The sequence below is a fragment of the Cryptomeria japonica genome, chromosome 4 (genome assembly GCF_030272615.1).
Source record: "Cryptomeria japonica chromosome 4, Sugi_1.0, whole genome shotgun sequence".
NCBI classification, from domain to species: domain Eukaryota; kingdom Viridiplantae; phylum Streptophyta; class Pinopsida; order Cupressales; family Cupressaceae; genus Cryptomeria; species Cryptomeria japonica.
In genome coordinates this window covers 224971181-224987589 of record NC_081408.1, presented here as the reverse complement: position 1 = coordinate 224987589, position 16409 = coordinate 224971181, and the positions used below count along the sequence as shown (strand labels likewise).

General features: G+C 39.6%; 1 protein-coding gene across 1 annotated transcript; it reads left to right on the top strand.

The window, feature by feature from the left end:
• Positions 1 to 11913: 11913 nt before the first annotated feature.
• On the top strand, positions 11914 to 13330 carry LOC131069772 (probable pterin-4-alpha-carbinolamine dehydratase, chloroplastic). The gene is made up of 3 exons (XM_058005326.2): positions 11914 to 12441; positions 12533 to 12731; positions 13005 to 13330. Exons 1-3 carry the CDS (start codon positions 12088 to 12090, stop codon positions 13094 to 13096), a joined length of 645 nt encoding a protein of 214 aa, XP_057861309.2. The 5' UTR covers positions 11914 to 12087; the 3' UTR covers positions 13097 to 13330.
• Positions 13331 to 16409: the final 3079 nt, after the last annotated feature.

Genomic DNA, 16409 nt, shown 5'->3' with positions numbered 1-16409 from the left:
CAATAAAGTGATTTCTTCAATCTTAGTTGATTTGGGTATTCTAGAAAATGACTTGGCTGCTTTTCCCACTACAAACTCCTTTGATGTTCTTAATCTGGATAAAGCTATAGTGACATAAGATCCTGGGCCATCTTCGACTCACATTCTTCTGGATAAGGCAGAGGGTCAGGTGGCTTCGGCTCTAGAGAATAGATTTCCTCCAGACACTTCTTTGGGCAATTCTGGTCTTCCTATAGTACAAACCCCTTTTTCTCCCACATTGTCAACTCTTGGGAAAAGAGGTCGTAAACCCAAATCTGTTAAAACTAATCTTGAAATTGATGCGGGAATTCAGTCAACTCTTCTTTCCTCTTTGGAAACTTCCAGAAAGAAGAGATCCAAAAAAACCCTTTAGTCCACCAGTCACAAGAGGCTTGGCGACTAAGCGTAGTCTTCCCAAGACCTTTTTGGCAAGTAAGGTTTCTTCGGTTTCTTTGGAAATCTTGAGGGGAGCAGATGCCTCCCGTCAGAGCCAATGAGGATTTTATCCTGGAATGTTAGGGGCTTAAATGCCCCTAACAAGCGATGCTTGATTAAGTCACAATTGGACTTAATGAAGCGTGGTGTGTTCATGATTCAAGAAACTAAGTTAAATCTCTCTTCGGCTGATAGGTTATTCTCTTCTTGGAAAGCATAGAATTTTTGTGCTTCTCCCTCTTCATGTGCTTCTAGGGGTCTTGCGTTTCTTTGGAAAGATTCTAGTGTTCATTTCTCATTAATTGCTTCTTCATCCAACTGGATGCTTGGTCTGGTCAAAAGTAGGATATCTAACTTAAAATTTTGGATCTTTAATGTTTATGGGCCGTCTGGGGTTTTAGAAAAAAGAAACCTTTGGGAATTTTTGGCTTACCTTACTGCCCCGCTGCGTAATGTTTTTTTAATTTTTGGGGGGGATTTTAATGCAATTACTAGTTTGAATGAAAAGGCTAGGGGAATCATCCCTAACAAGCATTCTATGTCATATTTTTGCTTCTTCATTCAGTCTTTAAATTTGGTTGATTTTAAACTGCTTTGATCATCTTCCTATTCAATTTACTATTTTTGAGGATAGGGCTCCTTGGAAGTTACCTTTTAAGTTTGAGCCAATGTGGTTTCGGGATCAATCTTTCATACCTTCAGTAAAGCAATGGTGGTGTTCTGCTCCATTCTTTCTTGGATCCCAGATGTTTCAGCTTGTTAAGAAGATGGGTTTCTTAAAACATAAGATTAAGGTGTGGAATGTATCGTATTTCAAGAACATTTTCGGGGAAAAGGCTAGGATTCAGGAAGAAATTGAACAAATTAATAAGACCATTATGGCTTTATGAATGTCCTCTCTTTTGTATGATAGGTTGAAGTTGTTAGACTTTCAACTTTCTGAAACTTTGGCTAGGGAAGAATCTTATTGGAAGCAGAATTCTAGAGATCTTTGGATTTTCGATGGGGATAGAAATACTAAGTTTTTCCATTCCTCGACCAAGCTCAAGAGGCAGTGTAATCGAATTTCCTACATTACTGACTCTAATGGAAACAATTTGGTAGATGAGGAAGAGATTGCTTCCAAAGTTGTTAGGTTCTTTAAGTCACTTCTTATAGCGGATCCAGTTGCGTTAGATAATGAGATTGTGCAATCGATCCCCTCTTTAGTTTCTCAAGAAGATAATAAGAAGCTTATGGCTCCCTTTACTCTAGCTGAACTGAAAGAGATAATCTTCTCCATGCATCCGGAGAAGGCCCTGGGTCCGGATGGGTTTACGACACTATTCTTTCAAAAGTGTTGGGAGTTTATAGGGAATGACTTATTGCTAGCCTTGGAGGAATCTAGAAGAAATAGGTCTATTCTTAGAGAGCTTAATACTACTCTTATTGCTATCATTCCGAAGGTGGATAATTCTACTTCGTTCTCGGATTTTCGTCCGATTGCCTTGTGTACTACTTTATATAAAATCTTTACTAAGGCAATTTCGATTAGGCTATCTAGGCTCCTCCCTCGGATTGTCTCCATAGAACAGGGAGGATTTGCTCCTGGTCGGGAAACATCTGAAGGTGTGATTGTAGCTCATGAAGTTCTGCACTCCATTTCTCAACAAAAGGCTTCGGCTATGATACTTAAGCTAGACATGTTGAGGGCTTATGATCGGGTCAATTGGTAGGCTCTTAGGGTTGTTTTATATCATCTAGGATTTTCGCGCTACTGGGTTAAGTGGGTGTTTTCTTGTATATCTTCTGCTCGCATTTTAGTTTTGGTTAATGGTTCCCCGTCAGGGTTTTTTGCTTCCTCTTGGGGACTTAGGCCAGGGGATCCTTTGTCTCATTTTCTATTTATCCTTTTGGCAGAAGCACTAAGTAGGGTCATCTCTAGTGCTACAACTTCTGGTTTATGGTCAGGTATTAGAATAGATGGCCTCCCTTCTCCGCAATCTCATTGCTTGTTTGTAGATCATACGCTTTTGTTCGGGGCAGCCTCTCTAAGGGAGGCTCGTGTTATTAAGAAGATTATCTATGATTATGCAACTTTTTTTGGACAAAGTGTTAATAATCATAAATCCAAAATCTTTTTTGTGAATGTCTCCCCTCTAGTTAAAAATAGACTCGTCCAGTTTTGGAGTTTTCAAGTTGGGATCCTTCCATGTGTATACCTGGGCATTCCTTTTTTTCTAGGGTCGGATAAGGCTTCCTTTTGGAACAAAATTGTTCATTCAATATCCTCCCAAATCTCTTCCTGGAATCATAAGTGGCTGACGATGGCTGGTAAAATTCTTTTAATTAAGTCAGTTTTGATTGCCATCCCCACATATTTGATGTCCACTTTGCAGGCTCCCCCCCCCAAGTTATTAAGAACATTAGGGTCTCCCTTAGGACCTTTCTTTGGAATGATAACCTGGGTGATAAGCCGAGGATTCCTCTCTTGGCTTGGGACAAAATTTGTCGTCCCAAAGAGGGGTGCGGGCATTCGTAATTTAGCTGCTCAAAATAAGGCTTTGGGGGAAAAATTGGTTTGGAAGTTATATGCTGACCCTCATAGTAAATGGGTTGCCATCATGTTTGCTAAGTATTTAAGGGGTGCTTCCAGAGAAAGGATTTTTACTGCTTCATCTCTTCCAAATGGTTCAGCTTTTTGGAATTTTTTGGTTTCATGTAGGATGGTTATTTTACCACATCTATCTTGGGTTGTCAATAATGGGAAGAAAGCCTGGTTTTGGGATGAAGTCTGGAATGGGCACTCTGCCCTTTTAGCTATCCGAGACTGGTCCCCTTTGTCTAGTATTCTATTAGAATTTTGGGGGCCTTTTGTTGCCGATTATTTTGACATTATCTCCTCTGGTCCTTGTGTGTTTGCGAAATGGAAGATTATCCCTCCCTTGTTGGTTGATATTAATCTTATTCTGGCTTTTGTGGAAGAACTTCACAAAAGATCCCTTGTTTTCCAAATTAAAGAGGACTCCTTGGTTTGGATTAAGAGTGCTGCTGGTTCTTATTCAGTTAAAGAAGGTTATAATTCTTTAGTTCAGACTTCTCCATCCCCTTGCTGGCCTACTAAATTTTTTTGGCACCCGGCTTGTCTTCCTAAAGCAGGGTCATTTGCTTGGTTGGTAGTCCAAGATAAGGTTCTCACGGGAATGTGCTTGGACAGACTTGGGATTACAACTGTATTTCCTTGTGTTTTTTGTGGTCATTGTATGGAATCCATGGATCATCTTTTCTTGTTTTGTCCATTTGTTTCTAAGTGCTGGTATTGGTTATTTGGCATGCTTGGCTGGTCTTCTGCGATAGGTCTCAATCTTCTTTCGCATTTCATGGCCCGACCCTTGTTGTTTTCCTCATCGTTCTATTTATCCCTTTGGGTTGTTGCCCCATCACTGGTAATTTGGAATATTTGGCTTGAAAGACATTCTAGAATTTTTAATCATAAAAATGCCACTTTCTTTGAAGTAATTGGTAAAATTCAAACCTCTATCAGTGAGGTGGTTCTTTCGTTAATTCATAAAAACTTAGATCATCTTAGTTCTTTCTCTCATTGGGATAATCAGGTTACTTGGAAATGGTCCGCACTTCATCTGATGCCTTCCCATGGGGCTGTATCAGGGGGTCTATCCTCTTTGGTTAAACGAAAATTGGCCAGATGGACTCCCCCTCCATTCCCTTCATTCAAACTTCAGTTTGATGGAGCCTCAAAGGGGAATCCGGGAAAGTCTAGTATTGGAGTAGTTATTTTTTATCATTCTTCAAAAGTCATCAAAGCTGTGGGTAACCAAATTGGATATGGTACCAACAACACGGCTGAGTTTCAGGCTTTATCCTTTGGGCTTGATATTGCTCTTTCATTAAACATTAAAGACATTGTTATTGAAGGTGATTCCATGGTCGTGTTTCAAGCGGTTGTAGCTAAGAAATGTCTATCTTGGCATCTTCAATATTTCTTAGATCACATTCTTCAGCAGTTAAAATGTTTTTCCACTTTTTCTATTTCGCATTGTTTTAGGGAGATCAATGTCATTGCAGATTTTTTAGCAAATAAGGTTGTTGTGGAGGGTGTCGATTTCCTAGAGGTCTCTGTTAGAGTAAAGGTTTTAATTTAATCATGTTGATTAAATTACCTTTATTCCTCTCTTAAGATTTCACTTTAGTTTGCATTTGTGACATTTAATAATTATATTAATTATTAAATGTCTACCTATTAGGGTTTCTTTTAGGGTTGCACAATATCCTTTTATAAGGATTCATCATTGTAATTTATCTCTCTCTCTTGGATGAATACATTTTTTTAGCTTTCAGAGCACCCTTGCTTGTTTGTCTCCATCTCTTCTTTCTGTGACAGGTTATTTGCATGCAGGTGATCTTCGGGGTCTGTGAAGTTGGCTTTCTCAACTTCTACATGGTATCAGAGCTGGAGGAAATGTAGCGGTCGGCGGGGACTGAAGATGGAGCCGGCGGCGGTCGGAGAAACAGCAGTGACGGCCGGAGGCCAGAGGCCGGACTGACAGGTCTGACAGGCCTGTCAGTCCGGTACCCTTCGATACCCCCAAACCCCAAAAAAAACTTTCCCAAATTTTTTTTTTTTTAAATCTCCCTTTTTTTTTTTTCACCTTTTTTTTTTTTAAAAACAAATTTTGGCCTGCATGCCGTAAAAAGGCAAATTTTTATATTTTTGAAAAATTTTTTTTCTCGATCTGCGTGCCAGGGCCGTACGGCCTAGATCTGAGAAAAAAATTGCTCCCAGAGGCTTAGGAACCAAAATAGGTCGAATTTTATATGACCATAGGGGTTTTTGGGCCTTCTGAGCACGATGGTGTAGTCCGTTTAGGCCCAAAGTACTCAGAAAAAAAGCTCAAACCCTAGGTACATAAAAAATTCCTGAAACCCCAGATCTGCTTCCAAAGCCAAAAATCTCAAAACAAGAACAGGTAGCTGCAGATCTGAGCTCTGATACCATATAGGAGTTGAGAAAATACAACACCACAGGAGCCTGAAGATCTTCTGCAAGCCGAATAACCTGTTACAAGGAGAAGCAATGAAGCAAAATCTGAAGAACATACAAAACACAAAGAATATGCTCAAAAAGAGAGAGCTCAATATTCACAAAAATATGTAATGTGATTCTTACAATGAAAAGAAAGAACTCAACCTTTAATAGGTCAAGAAACCCTAAAAAGGTAAAACATAGGTTTGCACATAATAATTAAAACAATTAATTATATGCACCTAAAGTTAGCTTAAGTGTAAAAAGAGATAAAGGGAACTTAAATAATTAAACAAGGAATGTTTAATTAATCAAGTAAATACCCGAATACTCTAACACCCCCCCTTAAGCTAGACTTAGGGAGAAGCTAAAACCTAGAACAACTACTGAAAGCATGAAAGATGGGTCCCGGCAACAAAGCCTGATCAGGTACCCAAATACAATGAAATCTCTATGAACTGGAGAAATAGAGAAAACCACATGGGAACAAAACTCTACTCCAAAAAGAGATGGAAAATAATATCACTGAAGCATGAAGACCCTGCAAACTCTGCCGAAGAATAACTGCTGATCTGAAGAACATCCACTGAACTAGAACATGACCAGGTAGAGAAGACTGTAACCTGCATGAGTGCCCTCAAATGACACTACTCGAATCAGGAGGCAAACAAGGCAAAACAACTGAAATCGAAGATACAGATGGCATGAGAAACCAAAGCCTGAAGAGCTGATCAATCGAACCACGGAAGCAATAGAACCAACAGGATAAACCTCCCCATAATGCGAAAGTGGGAGAGGGACAGGAACACTGAAAAGGATAGCCAAAAACAACTGCATGACGAAGAACCAAGAACATCAAAGGTGCTGAGACACATCATCATGAGGAGAATGTCGTGGAAGGAACACTCACTTGACAAAGGAAGATGGCAAACAAAGGCAAACATCAACCCCCTCATGGCACTTGATCAACAGTGCATGTACAACAAGACACAAGATATGCAAGATTCCAAGTAAACAATGCATGATGGCACTTTATCTCAGTGCATTTGCATATATACAATGCTACAATGATAAGAAGACTGGAAAAATAGAAACGAGAATCAAAACAGAGACACCCTACTCAAAAAAGAGATCCCAGGACCTGAAAGAACCACGATATCCACCAGAGTGCTGAAAAGCAAAAAACTGAATAAAATATGCATGGAGCAAAATCTGGAAAAAAAACCATATTTCTGGAAAGTACACAGAACACGCTTTCCGAAAATATAAAGTTTTCAAAAAACGGAGGTCGGATGCTCATTCTATGTCTCCCGGAGTGCAAAAAAGAGACCTCACTTTGACTGTAAAAAAACACAGTCAAATAGAAAAATTGGAATACATTACCAACACCATGAGGTCGGCCTCGGAACCAGCTTTCCGACGCCTATTCGTTCTCGAAAAAATGACTCCGTTTGCCCATTCTAGGGCCCTGGAGGTGCAAAAAAGAAGTCCGACTTTGACTAGTAAAAAACACAGTCAAACAACAAATCCAGGAAAAAAATCTACCACCACGAGGTCCGGCTCAGAATCACCTTTCCAATGCCTATTCGTTTGCCAAAATCTGACTTCGGAGGCACGATCTAGGCCCAAAAAACCAACCCCCTCTCAAAAAGACTAGAGAGGAGGGGTTGGTTGTGCTCCGGGCGGAGGTGGCGCTCGGGCCGAGCGGAGGTGGCGCTCAGGCCGGGCGGAGGTGTTGCAAAAGCGGAGCAGCGCTCGGGCTGGGCAGAGGTGGCGCGGCCCGGTGGAAGCAGCGCTGCTCGGGCGGTGGTGGCTTGCCGGCGGGGCGGGAGCGGCGATCGGAGCACCGGGAGCGGCTCCAGAGAGACACGCCGGCGGGAGAGCACGGAGTCGGAGCCCTGGAAAAGTCGCCGAAGCCGGAGCGGGGCGGGAGCTGGAATATGGCTGTCAACAAAGAGGAGCTGAAAATCCTCAAAGTAATCCTCCAAGTCTGCAATATAGGACTCTACAAACAAAGACGAAATGCCTGCAAGATAAGAATCCCAAGTAGCCATGTCTAAAAGATGTATCATGTCCTGCTTAGCTGAATCAATAGGAGCCAAAGAAGAGGCAATATCAAACTGATCAGGAACAAAAGGAGATGATGTTGATACATGTATAATCTCAGTCTGAAGAGTAGGAACTGTGAGACAATCCTCTGATTCATCGGAATATGTAAGGGTGTCTAAATATTGAAGTTCCTTTAAAGTATCATGATCAAAAGGTGTGTTATCTCTCCAACCAATGGGTACAAGACAATCTGAAGCAAGATCCTTTGGGAATGGAGAAAGACTGGGGTCTCCATAGATCTCCCAAAGACGTGTCCACAGTGAGTGAGGACAATCAATGCCCGATATAGCCCACACAGTGTCAGAATCAACACTAGACAAAATAACTCCTACTATGTGATTTATAATGATATCCCAAGCTAGTGTTCCCTCTAAAGTTGCTGGTTCAGGTATGAGATCATACAAATAAGGCAAAATATTAAGCCACCTACAGTGTGTAAGTATGCCCGTTGCCCATGACTCATAATTACCCCGTTCTAGAAATACAACTGAAGGGTGAGTAGAAAAACCCATGATAACTCTTCAAATTAACAAATCTGAGACTAAATGACTTTAATACTGATAAAGCAGATCAAATAAAGCCATCCCATGCAAACAAATCATTTCCAAGTCTGAAACGTCCAAGTAAGTGACAGATGTGTGAAAACACAAAGTACTGAATAAAATGTACCTGGTGTAGATTTTGGAAAAATAAATGATAGATCTGGAAAGAGCACAGAAACCCCTTTCCAACGCCTATTCATTTGTGAAAAACGGAGTCCGTATGCAAAAGATATGGCTCCTGGAGTGCAAAAAACTTGTTCTGACTTTGACTGGCAAAAAACACTGCAAAACGGTAAAATCAGAGAAAAAGATCTCCGTCAATTAGATCGGGCTCGGAACCAGCTTTCCAACGCCTATTTCCATTCGAAAATCCGAGCTAAAATGCCCGAGTTATGCCCGATTTCGTGAAGGTAGGTTGAAAGGTAATGAAAAATTCACAGCCCTCAGGGGCTAAGACCTTCGGCCCCTGGTCACATGACCGACCAGGGGGCTGGCGCGCTAGCGGCTGTGGTGGAGCCCCTGGTCGTCAATAGGATCGCTACAGGGGCTGGCCGAACCGGCGGGGGCTAGGACGCGGGCTCCTGGTCGCAATAGAACCCTGGCGGTCGAAGAAGAGCCCTCAGGGGCTAAACACCGGTCGGCGGTGCTGAAGGCAGAGCCGCCGGTGGAGGCGGACTGGCGTCGCGCGGGCGGAGCGCGAGCGGCACGCGGGCTGCGGGCGAGCGGCTGGCGGCGCGCAGGCGGCGGGTGGTCGCAGGGCGGCTCGGCGGTGGCCGGGCGGTGGCCACCGGGCTGCGCACCGGCTGCGCCTGCCGTTAAATTGGCTGCGCCCGGTGGTACTTTAAAAAACGCGATTTTGAATTGTTTTTTTAATTTTATTTTTTTTTGAACTTTTGCCTCGGTCTGCGTGCCCTAGAGCCGTACGGCCTTGGGGCAAAATTTTTTTGCCTTCTGGAGCAACTGTGTCCAAATCGGACGAATTTTATATGGAAATAGGGGTTTTTGGGCGCTACGAGCTCAACGGTGAGGTCCGTTTGGGCTCAAAGTGCACCGAAAAAAAATACCCCCTATTCCAAAATAAAAAACAGAAGACACACAGATCTGATGCAACCAAAACCTGAAAATCAGATCTAACCCTCGTAGCTCCAAATTCTTCAGAACACGAACAAGAAGCAGCAGGTCTGGAGCTCTGATACCATGTGCATTCAGAGGTTGCAGTTTTTTGAGTCTTCCATTCAGTTTGGATTTAACATCTTTTGTTTCAGTTCAGATAGAGGGATTCTTCAGCATCCTATTATGGCACACATCTTGAGACAGATTGATTCTTCTCTCTTCACAGGGTTTCTTCATCTTCGTCCTTTGGATCCATTTCTTCCCAAGGGGAGGAATATTATATGCTGCTTCAGGATCTCTTTTTGGATTCTACCTCAGGCATCCATATGTGCGACAGGAGTTTCTTCATTGTGGGGGGGGCTTCTAGTCTCTTTCTTTTTCTCCTATGGAGACCATTGTATATGTACTTATATGATAGAAGTTGTCTATGGGGGGTATCATGTTATCCACCTCCTATCCTTATGTTATTAGTGCATTTATTTCTTTCATCTCTTTTTGGAGTAGAGTTTTTCCCATGAGGTTTTCTCTATTTCTCCACTTTACAGAGATTTGGTTGTAATTGGGTACCTGATCAGGCCTTGTTGCCGGGACCCAAGTTTACTTTCTTGCATTGTAGTTACCTTTGCTTTCTTGCACATGTTTGTAACTGCACTTTTGCTCATCTTAAGGGGGGGTGTTAGAGTAAAGGTTTTAATTTAATCATGTTGATTAAATTACCTTTATTCCTCTCTTAAGATTTCACTTTAGTTTGCATTTGTGACATTTAATAATTATATTAATTATTAAATGTCTACCTATTAGGGTTTCTTTTAGGGTTGCACAATATCCTTTTATAAGGATTCATCATTGTAATTTATCTCTCTCTCTTGGATGAATACATTTTTTTAGCTTTCAGAGCACCCTTGCTTGTTTGTCTCCATCTCTTCTTTCTGTGACAGGTTATTTGCATGCAGGTGATCTTCGGGGTCTGTGAAGTTGGCTTTCTCAACTTCTACAGTCTCTCCCTCGGACATTCCTACATCTTGTATGAAGATGCTTTCTTTATAGGTGGTCCTCCTTCTTGAAATCCTACTTCACTATCTATGCTTCGTTAGTATATGTAGTAAAGATGTTGGTCTTCATGACAATTTTGTGCTATTGATATCATATGTTAGATTTCATTCATGGGGTAGGAAATTGGTTGGGTTTCTTCTACTAGTCTGAGATGCCTAATGTATTTGTACCTTTTCATGTCTCCTTGCTTTATGTGATGGTTACTTTCCTATATGGCTATAGGGGGGATGTTGTCCTGCCTTATGGCAACATTCCTGTTGTAGTCATATTTGGTAGTTTCTTCGCACAAAGTCCGGAGGTAGGAGGGGTATCTTTGGTTTGGATGGTGGATTTTTCTTTGGTTTGGAGGGGTATCTTTTGGTTTGGTTTGGTTATCTTGGTTGGCGAGCTGTTTTGAATTTCTTTTGTAAGTTTGGGATCTCTTTGGCTTATGGCAACCATTACATATTAATCAGTACTTGTACGACAGGGGTACTTGCATAATATCTGTTTGATCCTTTGTTTTTGGTAATCATTTTTCGTTGCAACTGGTTGCTGGTTGCCTTCCCATCAGGCTTTCGTAACTTAAGCACTTGTTTTTTCCTCTTCGCTTCATTTGGTATCATGATTTATCGATGATTCAAGTAGTTGTTCTAATGATTGGGGATATTATGCTATTCGTTGGCTTTATCATTGTGTGATCATCCTCATATTAGCATGTTCTTTCATGATGTGATAATTATGACATGGTGATCCCGTTCTTAGTTATATTGATTGTTGGTGGGCACTTATGGCTATCATTCGATCTTTGTCTTGCTTTTCACTCTAACATCATGTTTTGTTTTCTATGGAGAATTCTTGCCAAATTCGACGGATGGTGGCTTTTTCTGAGGAATTGGAAAGAGCAGTTAATGTGGATCTCTTATTCTTGGTTCTCTCATGGCTCTGAGTTTTGTTTTCTTTAGAGCTTTGGATTCTTGTGGTGTTTAGACAGGCTAGATTTTGGGGTGACGGCTCTGATTTTTGGTGGACATTCTTCACTCCATCTTCAGATGCTCCCTATTAGACTGTTTCTTACAGCATCCTTTATATCTAACGCGGATGGCAATGCATTGCAATGTATTTGGGGAGTTTTGGTATGCCTATGGGCTTTTTGTAATGGGTAGATAGGCTTATGTTTTCTTGAGCAATACTGAAGGGTTTTCTTACTGGTTATTTCCCTTCAGTGCTCTTTGAACCAGACACATGTAAAAATATATATAATCAATATAATTTTAATGGTCTCATCCACTTTGATAAAAAATAAATAAAAATCTATATAGTTAAAATTTAAAAAAATATTAGAAATAAAATGTTAAAAAAAAGAAAATAAATTTGTGAAGACACAACTTTTTTAACAATACATAATTAGAATGTTCTTTTTTCCACAACTTATTTTCAATTGCTAAATAATGCTACTCCAATAAAATAAATAAATCTACAAAATTACATTCCTCCACCTGCTCAAATTTAAACAGCCCCATGAGCCGAGAGGTTAATTGAATTAGAAAAAATTGAATTTACAATCGATTTCTTACTTTTAAGAAAAAATGAAAATTTAGAAGGTAAAACGCTGAAGAGATTAATTTTGCACAACGTTATCTGATGGACCCTAACATTTGGCGAAGCTCCCAGCGGTTGGACGAGGCGCTCTGTAATCTCTTCATTCCCGACTCGATAGCTATTGTTTCAATCTCTGGTACCAACGCCCCAGAACGAAAGATAAAGCTGTTTGGGACTTGGGAGTGCATTTTATAGCCAGAATTGTTGGGTATGGCTTGCAGGACTGTGTGCCCTCATAATTATGGGTTTGTGAATAAATGCCCCATTTCTACAGGGGTTTTGGGAAAGGGAAAACACAGAGCAATCAGCAGTAGCAAGTATAAGATGGGTGTGCGATTGGTGGTGAGGGCAGCTGATATTCTGGGAGATTTTGGAGCCAGAGATCCCACTACAGCAGAAGTGGAGAGTAACTTTGGAGAAAATGTGGTGGGTAATTTTGGAACTGATCATAAAATCCTGGTTCCCAATGTCTCTGCACTATCCCTGGCTCATATGACGTGTCACCCAATTCAATCTAATCAGCCTCCCATATCCCGCCATGAGGCTACTGGATTGCTAAGGAAGGTAAAAAGGAAAAACCCATCTAATTTGAATATATACATATATGTGGGAATATGATTGAAATTGAATTTGCAGAGCATGTGAGGTTTTGCAGGTCGTAGGGTGGAGATTAAATGAGGTGGATGGAGGGCTGAGATTGGAGTGCTTGTGGAAGGTGAAGAGTTTTGCAGCTGGGATAGCGCTTCTTCAAAGAATTGGTTCGGTAGCTGAGGCCGCAAACCACCATCCTGATCTTCACCTACAAGGGGGTAACTCTTTCACAGTGAAAGCTCAGTTATGGACCCATTCCATAGGTAAGTGCCCAAACATGTTTCACTTTTCCATCAGGCACATGAAGTTTTCATAGTTCATGTCAGATTCCATTCCATTTTTTTTTCTTTGTTCACTATTTAGATGATAGATCATTAATTGTAATCATAAACGTCAATCTAAAAAGATAAACACAATTAAATTCAGAAACCTTAAAGCATGTTTCATTTTTTCTTACAGAGTTGTATCTCATATGAATATTGAGGTCTATATTTTTCATAATCTGAATGCATATTTGATTTTGAGTGGGGATGCAGGTGGGCTGAGTATAAATGACTTCATTGTTGCTGCTAAAATAGACCAGATTAATATATCAGACCTTGTCCCTAGAAAAAGAGTTTGGGCTTAGTTCTTTGCTTCAATATGTGGTTCTGGTAAGACTTTAAGATGGAAGAAATAGCTGATTTCAAGCTTTAGTTTCACAATGGTTGAAACCAGGTTTCTAATAGAAATGTAAGTTTTTCTATTGGAGAAGAGAACCCACATCTATCGATTCAGTTATGAAACTGCTCTCTTTAATGGCACCCAGAAAACTATTCATTTACTCTATAATTTATTTATTGAGGCTGATTTCTTTGGGACATTACCAAACATCTTTAGTTTAAATTTTTTTTATGATTTTTTAGATATTGATTTCTTAAAGATATTAGTTTTCTACAATCTATAATAGTTCTTGTAACAACTGATTTAAATTGTGTCTGTTTAGACCAACAATTTAAAACAATTTAAATCACATTCTGTGATTCATCATAAAGATGATAGATAACTCATTGATCTCTTGTTTCTTAATTGATTGATCTCTTGTTTCTTAATTGATTGACTCATAATCTAAATCTTACATAGTTATACCATGCAAAATAACTCACATGTGAAGAGTAATGTGGAGCAAAATACAAATCCAAGAGAGATATAGAACCTGTACTTGCCAAGTTGGTTTTAGTATGGTAGACTCAGCGCAAGTGGAATTGGTTAGCCATTTACCTTACACATTGTTCGGTGTACTTATCCATTTCATACTCACATTTGTTTTACTGTTATTTTATATAAAATTTATGTCATGGAGTGGTGGAGGAACGCTTAGTGTTGGTTTGTTAAAAAACTCTATACAGAATGACTAAAACATGTTCATTCTGGAGGAAGGGTGTATTGTTTTGCATAGCTTAAAAAGTGGTCAGAGTGAAATGTATAGATCAACAGGAATAAAGTGATATAAAGGTTAGATGACATGGAGTAAAAAAACATGCTCAGAACAACATGAGCACACGATAGAACACACAAAAATTAAACAAATAAGGAGAAGAGTAAAAAATATCTTTGGATGGTAAAAATTTTCACTATCCAACAAGATTATAAATTCTCTTAAATTTTGTGAAAGATAAAAGAGGATTGATGATGATGATTTTTTGGATTTTTTTTAAAATATCAAAATGTTCTTTCGAAATTTAATTTTTATTTATTTTTTTAAGATGAGTCTTATGATAAGAGGTGGTGTGAATAGAGTATATTATTTAATTGAATTCTTAAGTCTTTTTTACAATTAATTAGTCAATTATGTCAAGAGGCATCTACAGTGGCAACGATTTATGTCAATAAAAATATCATGAAATTTATTTTCATATTTATTTAATTGTTTCACATGCACGACATCCATGTGTTCAAATTGCTGCCTTTTGTTGGTCAACATGTATCGTACACTCCATTTTCATCCATATTCACATACATTGACATGTACTATTCATCCTTATTAATGCCTCTAGAAGTTTTTGTAACGTTGCCTATAAATGTAAAAATGTAATGGAAATCCTTTCAGATTTGGGTCACTTTAACTATTGTAAATTGCAAAGTCGCGAGAGATCTTGGTGTTGGAGACTATGGGGTTGCCATTAATGTCAACCCTCATTGTTGTGGAAATTGGTGTCATTGATGTCTTTTGTGTAGTTATGGTGTTGTCCATTGATGTCAACACTTAGTGGTGTGTTGTCATTAATGTAGAGTGTTTATGAGTGCTAAGGAGATAGTGCAGATGGTTGATGGTTGTTGTGTAGATGTTTGATGGTTGTTCTATCATATGTATGTCATTGATGATGTGTAGAGATGTCGTTGTGCCATGAAGATGTTCATGGTTGGATGTCCACCCTCATGGTGTTGATGTCTATACCTAGTATGTTATGGTATCTTGTGTAACAATGTTGATGGTATAGTGATGTGTTATGTTGAATGACTATGATGGCGATGAAGAGTGATGATGGTGAGGTTCATGTTTGATGTCATGCCTTGTTTGTTGTCAATGGAAATATTATCACAATGATATCATATTAAGCTAATGTTCCACAAATGTTGGGGACGGGGGGACAAAGGGCTTAAGTTTCGGGGACGAGGGAATGTGGGCTTGTGGGGGGGGAGACGCATCCCCATGGAACACTATATTAATTTGATGATTAAAAGAGCTAAGAAGAGAATTAGAAGCATGACAATGAAGTTGATGTTGATGGTCTTGTACATGCTACAAGTTGTTATTCCATCTCTCTCGTTGCTTCTGAGTAAGCAAATGGTCCTACAATGATGTTTTGGTCTTTGCAGATTGATAAAGTATGAAAATGCAAGAAGATGTGTTGAAAATTGTCTGGTAGAAATGTTCCACATTCCTCCACGTTTGATGAAGTGGTCTTGCGGTTTTGGTACAACATTTATGTGTTGTGGGCATTGCACTCCTACCTTTTGAGGTCCTTGGTCTTTCTGTAGATGGTGTCTGGTGAATATATTATGGTGGTAGTTTGGTTGTTGGTCAAGATTGGTTCAAAAAATGCTTCGCATTTTTCCACATTGTTGTTTTCGCGATTACTGCATGGTGGACATTCTTATGATGTTTGTGTAGTGTCTCAATTCAAATTTTAAACAGATGATGAAGTGTATTGCAAGTATGGTTGTTAATACTTTATCTCATGATTGTGTTGTCTAGGCTTCCAAGTATGAACAACACTATATCTATTTGGTTGCATCAACTTGTTTAAGCATCACAATATGAAAGAAGTATTTGGTAACATGTAGTTGGATGCTCATGAAACATCTCTATGTGGTCCACATTGTTGTGGTTGATTGTTTTGTTGCCGCATTATGTTTAGAGTTGGTTTACAACATGATTTGTGGTCATTTGTCCAATAGGGTGTACTCTTTGGATTGTGCTACACATTTGGGGGTTTGCGTTAGCATTCAAGGATGTGATGAGTTGTATTTGGGTCATACTATGCCTTGTGGTGGTCCACATTGAGTAATTTTGTTTGAAACACGTGTTTTGGATCAACTGGTCTATGTGCTACATGTTTCATCTACATGTTACCTTATTCCTAACTTGGGAGGATGTGCGCCATCATGTTTGATGTTTGGGGTTACATGGAAATATGTAATAAGTTATTTTAGGTCTCTCTTTCTCATGGATTGGATCACTTTCATAGCAATATGTATTTGTAGTCGACTTGTTGGAATCATTGCCCATCCCCTATTCTGACTGATCTAATTGGTTTTTGAGGTCTTGTGGATGGTATATATAGAAGATCAAATTAGTTGCAATGCAGTGGATTGGTGGGGATTGAGAAAGATGTGAAGTTGAGGCAGTGAAAGTGTGTGATGAAATTTTTGGAGTTGAATTGTTCAATGGTTTCTTG

Bases quoted from the DNA above. Each gene is read 5' to 3' on its own strand.
- LOC131069772 (XM_058005326.2), top strand. From the start codon at position 12,088: ATGGCTTGCAGGACTGTGTGCCCTCATAATTATGGGTTTGTGAATAAA. The intron at 12,442-12,532 runs GTAAAAAGGAAA...GAGGTTTTGCAG, and splicing joins CTACTGGATTGCTAAGGAAG to GTCGTAGGGTGGAGATTAAA. The intron at 12,732-13,004 runs GTAAGTGCCCAA...GTGGGGATGCAG, and splicing joins GTTATGGACCCATTCCATAG to GTGGGCTGAGTATAAATGAC.